We start from the raw sequence: 18,799 nt of genomic DNA, 5'->3' as shown, positions 1-18,799 counted from the left end.
TTAAATAGGTTTCATGGCACTTAAACGTTAACTTTACTACAGTAACAGATGTGAAATTATAAACAGAATTACCACCTCACTGTGAATGAAGCAGATGAAGATCTCAAGCAGAATTGAGAGGGGGATCTAAATTGAACATAAATTTTGGTAATAAATACAAAGTAACACAATAAACACTAGCAGATGTATATTTAAATAATATACATCTATCATATGCCACTATCATATGTGCTTTGATGAGGGCACCTTATGATTGTTCTATGCAAATGTTATCTTTTTATTTAACTTTTACACTTCTTTTGCTAAAAAGGAAATTTTCTTATAAAAAAAGAAAACACACAATAAACATTAACAAAACCTTAAATATTAATGCTTTTCATAAAGTATAAATTAATATGTACAATTGATACTATGAATAGGTGGGGTTTTCTTAAAGCTTCCTACTATTCACAGTCATTATACTTCAAGTTATTTTAAGTGTTAGTTTAATTTGCCAATTAATGTAAAACCAAGCATCAGATTCGTGTAACGGATAACTTAAGGAGTAATGCTACTTTTCATACTATATATGGAAAAAAATCAAACTACAAAATTTACCCTGTTAATGTTTGCACCTGTATTTACTTGACCTGGAATAAGCAATTTAATTAACTGAGTGACAGCAGTAATAAATTCAGTAAACCCATACCCAGTTGATAAAGATGTTTAACAGGTAGTCAGAAATCAGGGAGGTCAGTGAAATGTCTGGAGAAGGTAAAGTAGGAAAGGGATAGGGAATGGAGGGATGGTATGCTGTCATGGGAGAGGGTAGATGAAACAAAAATGGGAAAAGACTCTTTGTCCCCAATTTTTCAGTTTTTCAAAGACCTTTATAAGTGGCAATGAATTCCCTTTCCAAAGAAAATGACTTTCTGGATAGCCTTTCTCAAGAGCAATATAAAGTACTGGCACCTGTTCTACCTCTTTTCCTTTTATGGTAAAGATACAGTTATTTTCACATCTAGGACATTTTACGATTGTTTTGTAAATATGATTTTAAAGCTGCGAGGAAATTAGGAAATCATTTAATCTAAGTAACACTTTATATTATTGATAGGGGAACTGTGGGTCAGAGAGGCTATGACTTAGTTTCTAATCTATAAAAATATACTAGTGTGACTAAAAGGTTCAGACATGCTATACTTAGTGTTATGAAAAGCAAGAGACAAATATACATAAGAAATGCTCTGAAAACACAGAGAAAAAGTTACAGAAAAGGAACTCTCCACTCAGAACTGCTAGTGACCTGTTCTGAAGTTAGTAAGAAATAGTGAACTGAAAGTAAGGGGCTTCAAAGAATGGATAAGAGAAAACGCACTAAATGATGCAAGTCTAAACACATGTAATCATTACAGACAGAAAAGTATGTATAAAGTACTTACCATATATGCTATATCTTGAAAATCCATAAAATGAAAAATGTAAAGCTTCTCGTATTATTTTTTACCAAATTTGTTTCTAACTCAATTTTATTATGAGAACAAACTATATGGTAAGATGATGAAAAATGGGTGTGTGCACTTAATCCGAATCCCCAGCCTCCTTTTACATAAAACACGTAGAAAATCAATTCCATTGCTACTTTAGTTACGTAGTTCTAAATGACCACTCGTTTATGTGTTCAACTGAGGTGAAAATAGAAAGCTCAGGTTACAGAGTTTGATGATATTGAATTCTACACAGCTTTCTATTTCTATGACATCATTTCAATACATTAAAATATCTTGTGTCAAAATAAATGTATTTATTAAATTTTAAAAACTTGAAAACTAAAATATGTACTCTGAAGATACTCTTTGCTCATAGCTATGATCAAAGCCAATATAAATATTTTTCATTGGAATTACCCAGATCAGCGCTTCCCAAAGTGTCTCTTTGGTAGAATGCAAAATGGCTTTACATATGACACATGGGTAAACATTTTTTATTTTACTTTTTAAGAATGGATTTAACATACATTAGAAACATTACATGTTTTCTATTTCAAAATGATTCAACTAAAAATTATATATTAAGTAAATAATAGTATAGGTGGTATGTGAATATGGCCAAACTTAAATGTCTGAAGTTTGGGAAATGTTGCCCTACATAAAGCAACTTCTTTGGCAATGAGCTAGCATACATATTACTGGTGAAAATTCCAAACTAAATTATATTTTACTCTCTATAATACTTCTTGGTTTTTATCTCATAAAAAGCCAGTGTAAATCAGCGTAATATAAAAGCAATTTCTTTCAGTAGAAATTTAAAGTATTTAACTAAATATCACTGCAGAAAGCCTATGAGTGAGAATCACTTCTCTGACTTGCCACTACTAAGAACTTCCAAATTCACACAATTGCGGGTGTGAATCAGTAACATATACTACTCATACTACATTCCAGATAATACCAGAATACTTAAATGCAACACTTTCTTGTCCTAGCCCGTGTGTGCTGTTTTTTTCCCCCCATATTGGAAAATGTACAATAGTGGCTACCCAACAAGTTCAATCAAACAAATAAAAACTCAAATACTTACTGTCGCTGGGGAGGCCCGAGTGGTGTGTGTCACTGCGTGACCAGAATTCTCCATTGAATTGCCGATCAGATAGGTTCCTCCCGAGCTACTGATGAGTTGTCCTCCCGTGACGCCCATTTGAATCCCACCAGTGCCCACCATACTGTGGGATGAGACCACGGTAGTCACCTGTGCGGAACTCCCTTGAGTATCAAAGTAATTCCCTCCAGTGTTTTGGCTGTACATCTGCGTTTCTGTGTAAGGATAAGTTGTTGTTCGGCTTTAGAAGAAGAAGAAGAAAGAAATTTACTAGCTTATTTATATCATCTTATCTAATTTTTTCTAGTGTGAATTTGTGTTCAGAATACATCGGGGTGAGCCTTTGGAACGTGTCGAGTTTTGTATTTTGTATGAAACTTCATTCCCAGAAGTAGTAGGGTTTACTTTCCAACTAGCAGGTACATACATTCCTTTAACAAGTTCCTTAACGCTTCTCTGTACTTGAAAGCTTTTGCCCTCTACTGGTACCTACCTCTAGCATATAAATAGACTCAGTTCTCTTCCCTCCAAAAAATCTTGTTGAGCGACTTTTTCAATTCCTTATAGAACTTCTTGCAAATCCTAGTTTCAGAAAAGCTGAGGTCTGGAATGACGGGGGCGCTGATAAGTCAACTCCTCATGCTACTTCACATTCCTGGGTGACTTGCAATAAACCTCCATGACTAAGGGAGCTTGCGTGGATCTCTTTCTTGACACCAGAAGGATCTTGAGTAAACATTTACTAACCTTGGACACTAAATCCCTATCCATACCTCTTTCTTTTTTTACAGTTAAGCTTCGCCATGATAACTATGCCACCTCACCATGCTCTCACTTTCCACCTCCCAACAACTGCAGTACAGCTTCTACCCTTAGCCTTTCATTGAAATTGCTTTTAATAAGGTCACTTGCAACCAAATCGAAATACCAAGATATAAGGCTGCTGTCAGTCCTTATCTTTTTTGACCTGTTTGCAGTATAACCTTGTTGATCACACCATGCTGCCCTTTCCCTCCTTTTTCTGTTCTGATTAAGCTTGTTTGATTGATTTTTCATTTTCAATTGAGTGTAATGTATTTTAACATGAATTTAGTTTTTATTTTGAATTAATTATATGCTCACAAGAAGTTGCAAAAATAGTCGAGATGTATAAAATGATTTTATTAAAAATTCAAATATCAAATTAAAATTCCCAGTTCGTTATTCTCTTCAACCAGCATATCAGAGCTAGCCACTACTGACAATTTGGCGTGTATATTTTCATATATTTTCTATGTATATACAAGGTTTCTCTGTCTTTATCTCTCCTATTCTGTAGTTTCTACATTTCTTTTCCACTTTTCTATTTTCTATTTTTTTTTTTTTTTACCATTACCTTTCAAGGACATTTTGGAAGCTCCATTTTTCTGGCACTTTAAATATTGATATTTTCTGAGATTTCAATGTTTAGCTGTTATTTTTCCTCATTTTATTCGGACCACATCCATTTACCATAAACTATATGACCATATAGATGCTCATGGTGAACCACCTTATATATAAGTTGATTATCTCCACTCTCTTTACTTTCTAGTTATACTTGAAGAATGTTAAATCTGGGTTTCTAATAGCCACCCGGTTATCTCTACTAGGAAACCCTATAGTATATGGGAAGTCCCATACGCAAAATTTAACATACAACTGAAAAAAAAAATCTCTCTCTCTCTCTCTCTCTCTCTCTCTCTCTCTCGCTGTTTTTCCTATATTCCCTATATTCCCCCTCTCAGCAGAGAGCAGCACCACCAGCAGCTTTGGAAATTATTGCTGACTCTTTCCTCAGTTACCCTTACATCAGTCACTAAATCCTACTAATTTTACCTTCTAAATAATTCTACAGTTCTTCGTCCCATTCACATACTCACTGTATTCATTCTTCATACTCTCCATTACTACTACCTTCTAATTGGCTTTCCTTCCTCTAATCAGGCTCTCTTCCAGTCTATCTTCAACTGTGCTGCCAGGGGAATTTTTCTACAATGCAAATACGAAAATAAAACTTTTCTGAAAAAACCTCTCTATGATCCCCTCTTGTCTTCAGAAGGAATTCAAAACCCTTGACTGATCTTACCAGAACCAACAGGGCTGGAGCCACATAATCTCCGAACGTGGTAGTAGCAGTAATTTCCTCAGTGCTTTCTTCACTCGCACCACACTGACCTTTTTGGCTGATGCCCCAAAGTGCCATTTTCTCTTGCCTTCTTGCTTTGTTGCATATGGTTTCTTCTGCCTGAAAGGCCTTCAAGTTTTTCTGTAACTCCCTTCTTTGTCTTCATCTTTTGTCAACTCTCAGCTCAAGCATCACCTTATCTCAGAATTGTTTCTCTGCACTACCTGCCCTCTGCGGCCACTCCTCACAGGGCTGTTATGTTTTGTTCCCTGTACTTTCCTAACACCCTGTGCATACCTGAAATATAACTCTCAAGATACTGAGTGTTAATTTCTTCATGTCCTTCTATTCCCATTAAATTGTTTTATTCCCATTTGTACCCTCAACACTCAACACAGTTGCTGGTGTACTGTGGGCACACTAGTCAACATATAAAAATATAATCTGACATAATAGCCAGTTTTATACATTTCTGAAACATAAATCCTTTTTATTTTGTTAAAAGATGAGAAATTATGCTACAGTAGTCAAAGACTTGTCTGTATCATTTAAAACAAGTCATTTGAACTCATTAAAAATTACACTTGTAATATAATTTATAATGTAAATTTTAGTAAAATAGTGGGTGATGATAGAAACAACTCCACAGAGAATTTTTAGAGAGAAAAATGCCATTTAAAATACATATACAGTTCTTCTCCTCATTGCTGTATTTCCCAATGGGAAATCTAATTTATATATTTCTTTCATTACACATTTATTTGATAAAATAAAAGTCATGCTGATTTCAAATTTAGGTAAAAAGAGAAATGAGGCCATTTTAATCTATTTCCACTGACTATAACAGTGACCTTCTTTGTGCTTAAAATAACACAATATGATATTGATGTTTAAGTACAGCCAAATAAGGTATACAGATAGCTATAGCTAATAAATACTTTGACAGACTCAAGACAACGGTGCCAGTGCTCATTTTCATAGTCCTAGCTAAATGTTTATGCATACCCCCTAGTAATAAGTTGATTTCACAAATAAAACGTACAATAATAACTAATGATAGCGAATATACTGCCCATTTACTACTATGCACCAAGCACTATTCTATGTGCATGAGATATTAACGCATTTAATCTTCATTCCCTCTCCATGTGATAGGTACTATTATAATTCCTGTTTCACAGACAACGTGAATAGGTTAAGGAGCTTTGTCCAGAGCGCACAGCTGGTAAAACAATGGATTTGGAATCTGCACTGAACAACCATTCTGTCATATAAAAAGAACTTAACTTCATTCGTGAATGACGGTTGGGGAATAGCCCTAACAGGTGGTACAGGAGCCATGTGAACTTTCTGTTGCTGTTTGGGATTTCCTTATACCTTAGTTCACTGTTTACTGGCCTCACACTACTCTCCTGTCTTACCCAGAATGGGACCTGCAGATGTACCTGTAGTGGCACAGAAAGAGACAGAAAAGGCAGGACTATTTCAAAGGATGCAAACCATCATACCCTTGGGATTTATAAGTTCTATGACCATGGAAGTTGTTATTATAGTACAAAAGAAACATTCCAAGGAGTGAAAATCACTCCATCTTTTGGGCATGCCTCCTTTATACGAGTATAATTAGTTCTCAGTGAACATTAGTAATGCAAACAAATGCATCACAGAATATTTATATCTATAGCCCTCAAGTCAGTATGAAAATATGGCAGTAAAATGCAACCTGCTTTGATTTTAATACTCCCCTCAAGTTGGAGATGATTCATGAGCTAGAAAATGAGCAAAGAATAAAAGAAGGTAAACGTCACTAAAGAGTATGTCTAATCCATAAACTATCCTCATTACTGAATCATGACCCATGGGACCTAGGAGAAGGCTTGCCTACTGTATAAAAATGCACTGGGGTAAAGATTGGCAATTTCTAGGAGGGAGAAAAAACAATTTTATTAGGAAATGGCACGCTGTGAAATGTTTCTGAATTTCTCTGTGATAAAAATGGTACACTTACCATAAGAAATAGATGAATTTTTAAACATTGGATTGGGTAATAGAGGCAGACCATAATATTCTTAGCCATTGCTCTTTAAACATACGAAGATAAGCATTAACCTATTCCTTCTGAAGCCAGAGCCAGAGTTATGCGCAGATAACTCCAAAAGGTCTTTTCTATGTCTAAACTCTCTATGCTCCTGAATAAATGCTGAAGAATTTATGTTTTAAAAAAAAGAAGCAGCATCAAGAGCAAAAACAAGCAGTTCTTTCTTAGGTAGTAGAAATAATGATCCTTTAATTCTGATACCTCAGATTAGTTTATCTTTCATATTGTAAAATGAATACATATGAGTTATTACTTGCACACTATTTTCCTCAGAAATTTCCAAAACATATGTTTGAGAAAATAACTCAATATTTGGTATATCAGATTGAAAGCAACTATTTCTAGACGTTCCTGAAACAGCTCAATTCCCAAGCAATTCTGTGCACATTTGAAAGATGCTGCTGTGTTCCTTTTGTTTGTTCTTCATTGATTGCCACACATTGTTATGAAAATAATGTCATATTATTTCTACAGCAGAAAATAAACCTTTCTATTGTTCTGCATATGTACCCAGTAATGAATGTAAGCACGTAGATATGTGCATACTTGCTGACAGGAGCTTCTTCATACCTGACTCTATTTTAAGGTTCTATGTAAATGTCAGGACTATGTATGATCCATTGAATTCAGAAAATTAGTGCTGTTTGCATCCCATCATACCTTAGCATATACCTTGGATAAATATGACTGAATATTCCCTGCTTGCTTGTTCACTAGGATAATTATGTCACTTTACTTCAGCTATAATCAATTTTTCCGTTTTCTTTAACTATCCACAATTCCACATATATAATATCTCTAAATTATGTGTTTTATATTTCACCCAGGTCTTGAATATTCTCCCACCAACAAGCTAGTCAATGATAAAACCAAGCAATGGCATGAAAATGGCAAATTATGGAAATAAAATATCTTGCAAATTTTATACCATCAAATTTATTATGAAGATAGAATATAGTAACGTTGGTCATTATAATAGCTTACATTTGTACAATGTTTTATTGTTTTCAGGTTAATTTACAGTCATCCCTTTAACAAATATTTACTGAGCATTTATTCTGGCACCTAGAATAAAAGGAACAAAACAGACCTAACCTCTACTGTCATAAGGGCTACATAACATAAGCAATAGATGGTCAAAAATAAGAAGGGAAATAAGATAATTAGAAATTTTCTTCAGTCTAAGACAGAGAAAAATAGAATATTAAAGTATAATAAATGGAAGGATCATACTAGATAGGTTAGTCAAGAATGCTATCCCTAAAGAAGAGATATTAAGGTTGAAACTAAATGATGAAAAGCAGTCAGCCCTATGGAATACAGGAAGAAAAAATAGATCAGGAAGAGAGTCCAGCATGTACAAAACCCACAACACAAGAAAGATCCTGGTATTTAGGAAGAAATTAGAAGTCTAGAATGGCTGGCTATATCGAATGAGGAGATATTAGAAAGAAATGAGGTTTAAAAGGGAGGTAAAAACTAAATATTCAAGTAGCATTATTGTTCTAAAAAAATCCCAGTTTCTTAACCTTTACTTAATGTCTTGTTTCTCAACTCCTTAATCATCTTCTTCCCCTCCTCTCCAAGTACCTCATGTTCTGCTCTAGTTGTCAGTGTCACAATATGTGCTATGTACTGTCCAAAATGTCATTGATACATAATTGATTAATTGCTAGCCTCATCCCCAAAGTTCCTGATTCGGTAGTACCAGGCTAGGGACCAAAAGAGGGCATTTCTAACAAGTTCTCAGGTGATGCTAATACTCCTGGTCTAACAGACCTCCAGAGCTAGGGTACTGGAGGACACTGAAAATGGGAAGCCCAACTTTCATAGGTATGAAGAAAAAAAGGGTGTTTCACAACTATTAGTAATTTTAGTCTATTTCAGTTTTTTAAAACATCAAAGTCTACTCATGTAAAGGAGTTTTATATTCTGGGGCAGCTACCATGACAGCATTGCTTTTATAGTTTTTGAAGCATACCAAAAGGGTACCCTAAATAAGTACATGTACAGGTCATTTGCCCTGACAACAGAAGTCAGGAAATTGGATATGAGCTTAAATCCACTTTGGGAGAAATGGATCAAAATGATTTTGACCCAGAGTAACTGTTCAAAATTTGCAATTAAGAAAAATTGAGCTGGATCACATGATAGCTCTATTTTTAATATTTTTGAGGAATCTCCATATGGTTTTCCCTAATGGGTAAACCAATTTACATTCCCACCAGTAGTGCACAAGGGTCACTTTTTCTCCACATCCTCACCAACACTTATCTCTTCTCTTGTCTTTTGATAATAGACATCAGAACTGGTGGGAGGTGATATCTCACTGTGGTTTTGATTTGCATTTCCTTGATTAGGATGTTGAGCATCTTTTCATGTATCCGTTAGCCATCTGTATGTCTCCTTTGAAAAATGTCTCTTCAAGCCCTTTGCCCATTTTAAAATCAGATTATTTGCTTTTTTTTTTTGCTATTGAGTTGTGTGAATTATTTATATATTTTGGATATTAACCCTTATCAGATATATGATTTGCAAATATTTTCTCCCATTCCATAGGTTGTCTTTTCATTTTGTTGATGGTTTCCATCGTTATGCACAAGCTTTTTAGTGTGATGTACTCCCTTTTGTGTATTTTTGCTTCTGTTGCCTATGCTTTTGCTGTCATATGAAGAAAAAAAAAATCACTGCCAAGACCAATGTCAAGGAGCTTATCACCTATGTTTTCATGCAGGAGTTTTACAATTTCAGGTCTTACATTGAAATCTTTACTCTATTTTGAGTTAATTCTTGGTGAGTGGTGTGAGATAGGGGTCCAATTTCACTGTTTTGTATGTGAGTAGCCAGTTTACCCAACACCATTTATTGAAGAGACTAATCTTTCCCCTTTGTGTATTCTTGGTGACCTTGTCAAAGATTAGTTGACCGTGTATTTGTGAGCTTATTTCTGGGCTCCCTATTCTGTTCCACTGGTCCATGTATCTGTTTTAGAACTACCATATAATCCAGCAATCCAACTTCTGGGTATATACCTGAAGGTAATGAAATCAATATCTCAAAAAGATATATTCATCCCCATGTTCATTGCAGCATTATTGACAGCAGCCAAGACATGGAAACATCCTATATATCCATCAAAAGATGAATGGATAAAGAAAATGTGGCATACATGTGTGTATACACACACACACACACACACACACACACACACACACACACACACAATGAAATGTTGGTCAGCCATTTGCAACAACATGGATAAATCTTGAGGGCATTACGCTAAGTGAAATAAGTCAGACAGAGAAAAACAAGTACTGTATGATCTCACTTACATGTTGTAAATAAAAAAATCAAACTCATAGAAACAGAGTAGAATGATGGTTGCCAGGGGTTGGTGGTGGGAGTAATGAGGGAATGTTGGCAAAGGGTACAAACCTTCAGTTATAAGGCAAATAAGTTCTAGGGATCTAATGTACAACATAGTGATTATAGTTAATTTTACTGTACTGTATACTTGGAAAAAAAAGATAAAATGAGCAACCATATACATGGTTTTGTTTTGTTTTGTTTTTTTTTGGTCATAAGCCCAAAAAAATTTTGTACAAAAACAAAAAAAAACCCAAACAGAAATGTGGAATCAATACTACGGTTATCAGCATCTCATTTCAGTTCCATTCAATTTTCCCTGTGTATTTGAAACTACCAAGTAGCCTACTCCTGTCTCACCTCTCATTAAATGCTATTTTTTATTTAATTAATTCAACAAATATACATTGAGCACTTATCATGTACAATTGTTCTAGGTATGAAAGAGAGAATGGGAACAAACAAACAAGGTACCTGCCTACATGAATTTAACATTCTAGTGGGGGAAAGACAAATGGTAGATAAGTTAAAAATAGTCATGAGAATAACACATAGTCATAAGTATTGTAGAAGAAATGTGGTCTGTTAGACAATCGAAGGGAAACGTACACAGAGCTTAAGACATAGAAAAACTATTTGGCCAATAATATGACTGAGGAGGACCCAGTAAGTTATGAAGGAAACAGAAGAATACAGTCAGAAGAGACAAAAGAAGATAGTGACTCAAGTATAGATTAGCTGGCTGGTTGACTGTTAGAGATTAAGAAAATTTAATCTAGAAGAATGTCTGTTATATTTAACATCAGAAGATCACCAATGACGATCATAGAGCCAATTCATTATAAAGTGAAGAAGAACTTAGAAGAGGCTGAAGAACATGTGGTCAGTCTGGGGTTTTAGTATAAAGAGGAAGAGAGAAATCAGGCCCTTGTTAGAGATGGATGTACTGTCCAGTGGGACTTGCAAAAATGGATGAAAGCAGCTATAGCCTGTACATACGTTACTGAGGCCAAACACGGTACCAAGTCCACATAAATAGGTGGTATGCCCCATGCCCAAGTCAAACACACTGCTGACCTAAAAGCCGTTTGGGGCCTTGGAGCATTCGCTGGGAGGTGAGACTCCACTAGTCTGACTCCTTTTGAGGGCCAGACTAAGATTTGTTAGTACTGTCCTCTCTAGAACATTATGGTTATTGCTAAGCCCAGGCTTCATGAATCAGCCTTAGACTGTATATAGCTAGAAGGTTATACTTACATCCTAAAAGATTTTAGTCTCCATGAGACACAATATCATGATTTCAAGCCTTTTCAAATATATACCACCCTCCCCCCAACAAAGATTTCTCACTCTAGCTTCCAAACCTGTGTTCAAGCAGAGATTTGTATCACGTTTTACTTTTGTAGTTAGCTTTATAAGAGTAACTATGCTAAAAGTGAATATACTTTTTCAGACAATACAAGACCTGGTTATTAAGTAATGCTTTCAACTATTAATCCCCATTTTCCAGATAAGGAAATCTAGGTGCAAGTATTATTATTTGCCTGATGTTATAGTGTAGTCAGTGGGAGAAATACACTCCCACTGATAGGTGAACATGGGTCTCTGAAGTTCATTTAAAAAAAATTAATAACACAATGTGGTTCTAAACCTAAAGAAGCATACATGGATTCTTTAATTTCCTCCTTTCTTAAAAAACAGAGGGAGGAAAAAGGAGAAGAAAAACTAGGAGAAAAACTAAGTGTCTAAACTCTCCTAAGTGTATCTTGTAGAACTATTCTGGATGTCAAGGTACAGGTTATGAAAATATCACAGAAAAAAACTGCCATTAATATGCATCATTTAATTCTACTAATGGAATATAATAAAAAGGTAGATAGGGCAGTCAAAGAATAGCTTTTTCTCTTAAAAGCTATTTAACTAAAACATCTGACGTTAAATATGGACTTTTCTACATATTTTATGAATATCCAAAGAATATTCTGTAGTCACAAAATAAAACCAAAAAATATAACACAAGATTTAAAAAAAAAAAACATAAAAAGAGATTCATATGAATGACAAAAGACTCTTAAAAGAGTCATCAACCATAAAAAAGTCACTAGTTTATTATCTATTTACAATAATATATATAATAATGCAATGTATAACGTATAAAATTTACTATTTTTAAAAAATTTTTTTGTAACTGGCCAACCATTCTCTCCAACTGCCCAAATGAATCAGGATCAGAAGACCGTCATCTGCAGATCACTGTAAAGCACCATGCGTTAAGGATCAGAAAATCTGAACTCAAAACACTAACTAGCCAGTCGTATTATTGCACTGCTCATATTATAAGTAATTTTTCTCAATTACGTGTCTGTAAAGTCGAAGGATTGGAATAAATGATCTCCATGAACTTCTTAACTCTGACATTTTGAGACGCCATATTTGTAAGTCTTCAATATTTGGAGAGATGGAAATTGTTATGTGATTAATGAAATGGCCCCTCTCTAATTGTAGAGACATTGGTGCTCTTCTCTTAGCTCTTTCTAAAAGCTTCCCAAGTAACTAGCCATTTACTTCTTAAAAGAGCTCTACATGACAAACCAGACCCTACCCCAATTTGAAAGTGCATATCAGTAGAAGTATAAATGAAAATAGCATCCTTTCCCTTACAGAAATTCCACAAGACCATTTCTTCTAAGCAGAGAGCATTTTAATAATAAGAAAGCATGACTTTACCTGCAAATCCTGAAATTCACTATTTCACTAAAAGACGAAAAATGAACTTGAAGAGTATTACCTTTAAGGTTCCTTATTAATACTTTTCAAAGTGTATAGAAAAAAATAATTGGATGGCTTCAGAAAATGCACTAACTATATGATCTTCAAGCACTGACTACTTTAAAAACAGGAGTCCTATACACATGCTTATAAATTTTGAATAAATCTATTCAATGTCAATATATTAAATAATGTACCACCTCTCAAAATATGCCATTTGATGCTATTAGATATTTTTCAGATAAAAGTTTTCTGTGGTTTATTTTTTTATTTTTATTTTTTTTTTGTGGTTTAGTTTTTAAAACACTATGTTGCTTTCCTATAGGACTACTCAGAGCCTCTAAAAGCCTAATAATAGGAATTTAGCATCCTCAAAAGAAGTATCTTCATGCAGTATTTCTCTGATTACGTACCAGAGAATTCTTTTAGGTACTAACATTTTTGTGAAACACAGTTTGATAAACTCTGTATTGGGGTTGATGAGAAATCTTTAATCCAAAGACAAAGAAGGCTTTCTACCGGTCAAGTCTTATAAAAGTTATCCATGGAATGAATACTTGGGCATTTTAAAACATTGATCATCTCTCAACAGTAGATAAGCTTCAAAGAGAAGTTGATACAAAAAAAAATCATTTAAAATTAAATAAAACTTAGGATTTCTTAATTTGGCCATGATATAACATGATGTCTTTATTTCTATCTTGACTAACATGACTTAGTGGGGGAGGGGGAGAGAAAAATTTTTTTCTTAGTTACATCAAGAAATTTCAATTGGATCGGACTCTCTATGATATGAAATGTTTCTCAACTGGTTTAATTGTAGTATTCGAAATGATGAGAGATCATAAATTGAAAGAATCTGCAGGAATGAATAAGGCTATGATCCAAACTTTGAAAAGAATCTTCTTGAAAAAACTATTGCAAGAAAATATACCGATGGTGCAGTCTGGGTGACTAGAATGGCAATGATAAAATAAACAGGAACAAAAGTGAATTAAGTAACCTCTCCCTTGAGTAAAGAGCTATTCTATTCCAACTCGCAGCACTGGAAAGCAGTCTCAATTGTTCCTTTAAATATATGCCCACACACGCACTCACACTGTTAAGCCTGTCATGCTGGCAATGAACGTCCATACGCAGAGCAAGAACCAGGTAAACACTTTCCTATCAACAAACTGTAATGATTACACATTTTCCTAAGCGATGACACATCTCTGTACTTACTACTCAGATACAGGCTGTAGGGACATATATTGGGTGCTTGAAAGTTCATGATAAAAATTGGTGTCCCTATCTTCTGGGTGTATCATCAGCATAAAGCATTTATCACAGAAGTGGGAATCTGTGATCCAGGTCGGGGCTAGAACACGAGCTAGCTATTCAGTGAGGTGGGATAGAAGAATATGGAATACCCTTTCCTAACACCCATGGAAGTGTATCATATAAAAAGAGCATTAAAAAAAACCTTAAAATGAACATTAGAGACAAAAATTGTACATAGTCAAATGTCAGTACTACAAAATTAAAGAAAAATTGGAATGGCTTATGCTGAAAAAATTTATTTTGGTTACATTTGAGAAAAAAAATTCATAGTCCTCTAGCTACAAAAATGTTGAGGATAACAGTGTTTCTTTAGTGAATCTGAAAATGATGCTACGGAATCTTTAGTCAAAAATTACACTTGATAGTAATGAAAGGTTTTTTAAAATGCATCATCTTTCCCTTGACCAAGGGTACACATTTATTGTATTATTGGCGGGAGCTGAGACACAATCTGGGCCGATCCAGACCAGATCAAAGCTAATTGGACTTTGTGGAAAATGAACTCATGACCTAGTCCTCATTAGTCATGATCTAACCAACTGAGCTAATGGGCCATAGAAAGTACAGGTTGGCACGAGATATTTACTTTTAATCATTTCTGCACTTAAATGGGCCATATAATTTTAAAGACTCAATTTTAGAGATGCTGTTTTCCTCAGGTTTTATGAATGGACTGATTCACTGATCACACATCTATCTATTATGTGGAAGACCCTAAGATCAGTGGTGGGGTAGTTTAAAAATGCACCAGGCAATAACACAGAATTTAGAGTCATGAATAGGAAAGAAAAAAATATTTAAAGAAATATAAGTATAGCACATAACTTTATAGCAATAACTAATGTTTATCGAGTGTTCACTGTTTCCCTGATGTTACACAAAACACTTTTGATAAGCTAACTATATTCATTTCATAGATGAAAAAGCAGGTTCTGTAACTTTCACCAAGTCACACACTAGTAATCTCTCCATCCTATCTTGGACTAATGATAAATGGCTGTGCTAGATACTGTAGAGTTAACTCTCTCAACACCCATTCCACCTGCCCTTTTCCCTTGCCACCTTGTAGCATACAGACTTGAAAGCTACAAACTCACATTCCCAGATTCCTGGGCAGCTAACGATTATCAGGTAACACAGTTATGGCCAATGAGATGTTTCTGGGAAAGCTTCTGCATATATACCAGGGGTGCCAAAAAAATGTATACACATTTTAAGAGATGTTAACACTTCAGTCAGCATTGCTCAAGTAGTAGTTCACTGTAATCAGGAGTGTCTGGACACTTTGAGCACCTCTTGTAATTGTAGAAGTCAAACGTGACTTGTATTCATCTTTTGTTATCGGTATATATTGAGTATTACAATTTTAATATAGTTTTTTCCTTTCTTAAAACGTGTATACACATATATATGTATATATAAAATCAGAATATATACTCCAAACAGCAAGAAGCGGAAAGGTGAAAAAAGAGGTTTTCTTTTCATAAAAATTAAAAAAAAATTATTATTACTTAATAATCTTTGATATTTAAAATACAAATTAAATGTCCACATTAACAATAGGATCCTCAATATTCAACAGTGCTTTGGAAGCCCGGCTTTTGTAAGGACCAGACAGGAAGGCCCATGTGTATAATAACAGGCAAAAGATCTCAGGAACCACACACACTGAGCTAATGGTACTGCCACAGTAAACTTATCTCATGGCCAAAAGACAATGTTCTTAATTTCAGATGTTTTTTGTACTTGAATTTCAAATAGCTTATTTATACAGAACAGTCATTTTAGGACACTTACTCCTACTAGTCCAGTGTTGCAAAAATGAGATAATCACATTTCAAATATATGTTTTCCTCTTTCAAAAATGCATTCAAAAAATTTCTGGAAACATTCCCCTTTGAACTATGCAAGAGACAATTGAAGTATTCCCTAAACTAATCCAGATTTTCCACATATATTATACTTGGATTTTGTGTGTATATATTCATACACACATGTACTTGGATTTTGTGTGTGTATATGCATACACACATAAACAATTATACACAAAAGATTGATATATATATTCATATAGACACATAAAGACCAATGACATATCAGTTATTCTTCTACATTGTGCAAATCACTAGCACCGTGTGTTGCAAATACAAAATAAGCCTTATTGGAGAATAATCTTATAAGCTGACATATAGCAGAGGGAGCATGGCTGGACTGGATGCACCATGGAAACTGCTCCAATAGATCTCCAGCTTCGGGAGGGAGAATTAAAAAAGATTCCCATATATAAACTTACATTGCTCCATTGGTATAGACAGTATCGCTTCCTTCCACATACTGCACCTGAGCTGGATAGACATGTTGTACCTGTTGCACAGTCTGTACCTGCTGTACCTGCAAAACAAACAGGAGGACCTTGGTGAGAGGTAGATATGAAAGAATACACAGCTTTAGATTTACCTCAAAGATTTCTCTAGGGTATTGATAAATGTGAGAGTGGCTTATGAGGTGACCCTTAACTTCCTCAAGATGAATGCATGTTGGGTCAAAGAAAACTATAGCAATTATGCTGAATAAATTCTATAACATTTCTGTGGGTATATATGTATATACATGCTTCAAATGTTTAGGCTGAAAAGTCTGAAAGCTCATCACTTATACTGATGATTTATGAAATCCTCTTCCTCTGGTTTATGATAGCTAAATTTATTTTTAATTAAAAAATTCATGATGGAAAATTTCAAACACTCATACGTAGAATAAATACTATAATACAACTCATAGATTCATCATCCAAGATAAATAATTGTCACCAGACCTTCCCTTTCAACCCCTTACAGGATTATTTAAAAGCAAGTACAGAGATTATATCATTTCACTGGTAAATAAATATTTCATTTTGTTTCTAAGAGATAAGAACTATTTTTAACATGAACATAATATTAATATCACATATAAAATATTAACAATTTCTTAATGTCATCTAAAACCCAGTCATTTTTCAAATTTCTCTGATTATTCCAAAGTTTTTTTTACAATTGGTTTGTTCAAATCAGGATCCAAACAATGTCTATATATTACATTTGGGTGATATTTCCATATTCGCTTTTAATCTCTAACAGTTTCCCAATCTTTTTGTTTCTTATCTATTACTTATTGAAGAAACTAGATCATTTATCTTGTAGAATTTCTGGATTTGGCTGATAGCATCCCTGATAAGTCTTTTAATAAGTTCTTCTATCTCTTATATGTCCTATAAACTGAAGTTAGATCAGGGGCCTTGAACCGATTCAAATTTTGAAAAACTGTGCACTTCCTATTGCATCGTATCAGTTGCCATGTAACAACTGGTTGTCTCTCTTTCTGCAATGATACATATAATCAGTGGGGTCAAGTGCTGTCAGCTGGACCAGTTACTACAATGTTTCCTATCCATGTTATATCTGAGATATTAGTAGCCATGATGACCATTTTCTAGAGACAGTATTTCAATTAATAAAGGTTGAAAACTTGGATAATCTAATTCTGTTATATAATTCTGTCATTTATCAGTAGACTTCTAAAAGAAATTCCTCTTATTAATTATTTGGTTACTTTGAAATAAGGTTTGCACAGTAAGAACAGGACAAATACATGATTCTTTTCTTACCAGTACTCAGAATAATGATTTTTGTCTCCTAGCTCCCTCCTAAGGTGAACAGTATGGTTTTCAGCTTGGCTTGGTTTGCTTTGTATCCTTATGATTCTTGGCTTTTGAACATATTTGAGGTTTTTCAATCATAGCAGTCTTTTTTCTTCCTAAAATTGTTCCATCTTTGACAAACGGTAATCCTTTCAAACTAGATCCTGTATCTTTTGACATGACCACAGTAGTCTTTCTTAATTCCTCTGCTTTCTGCTATGATAAGATGTCCCAGACTTATCTCTTGTATTTCCTGTCCTAGATCCGGAATCAACTATTTTTTCAGAGATCCTGCCTCCTATTAATAAGGAGTAACATAAATATGTAAAAACTGTTTAGCAAGGCAATTTATAAATAGGCATAATATTTGATACCTTTGTGATTTCCTCTACAGAAATATTTAATATCCAAACAGTTGCTGTACAATACTATTACATAATACAGTTTATAAGCACAAAAAATTAGAATGGAAAACCTTAATGACTATGAAAAGTAGAGTGATTAAATATAATAATAAATGGCTGCAGAACATATAACTGATGTTAAAAGAGTATAAAGTAAGATTGATATGTATTTTAACAGCAAGATCTCTAAGACATTATCAAGTGAAAAAGTATGCTATAGAACAATATTTATAATGTGATTGGATTTATGTTTAAAAATATGTATGTATCTGCATATATGTTCACGTGTGTGTAAATGTAGTAAGTATATAAAGGAGAATAGAAGGATGCACATCAAACTTCTGAAATGGTTACTTTGTTGAGTTACATGATATGAGATGGGAGAAGTGAGGTGACTAACACCTTTTATTCTGCAGATTTATATTGCTCTTGTATTT

General features: G+C 34.2%; 1 protein-coding gene across 1 annotated transcript in view; it reads right to left on the bottom strand.

The window, feature by feature from the left end:
* RFX3 (regulatory factor X3) overlaps window positions 1-18,799 on the bottom strand; it is a 258,294-nt gene that overhangs the window by 90,577 nt on the left and 148,918 nt on the right. The window contains exons 4-5 of the mRNA XM_033123755.1: window positions 16,573-16,670; window positions 2,560-2,818 (exon numbers count right to left, since the gene is read on the bottom strand). Coding sequence (XP_032979646.1) covers window positions 2,560-2,818; window positions 16,573-16,670 — 357 coding nt within the window. The remainder of the gene's footprint in view (window positions 1-2,559; window positions 2,819-16,572; window positions 16,671-18,799) is intronic.

This window comes from Rhinolophus ferrumequinum, chromosome 12, assembly GCF_004115265.2.
Source record: "Rhinolophus ferrumequinum isolate MPI-CBG mRhiFer1 chromosome 12, mRhiFer1_v1.p, whole genome shotgun sequence".
In the NCBI taxonomy this organism is placed as follows: domain Eukaryota; kingdom Metazoa; phylum Chordata; class Mammalia; order Chiroptera; family Rhinolophidae; genus Rhinolophus; species Rhinolophus ferrumequinum.
Note: the sequence above shows the minus strand (reverse complement) of the source record. Positions and strands in the feature narration are given on the sequence as shown.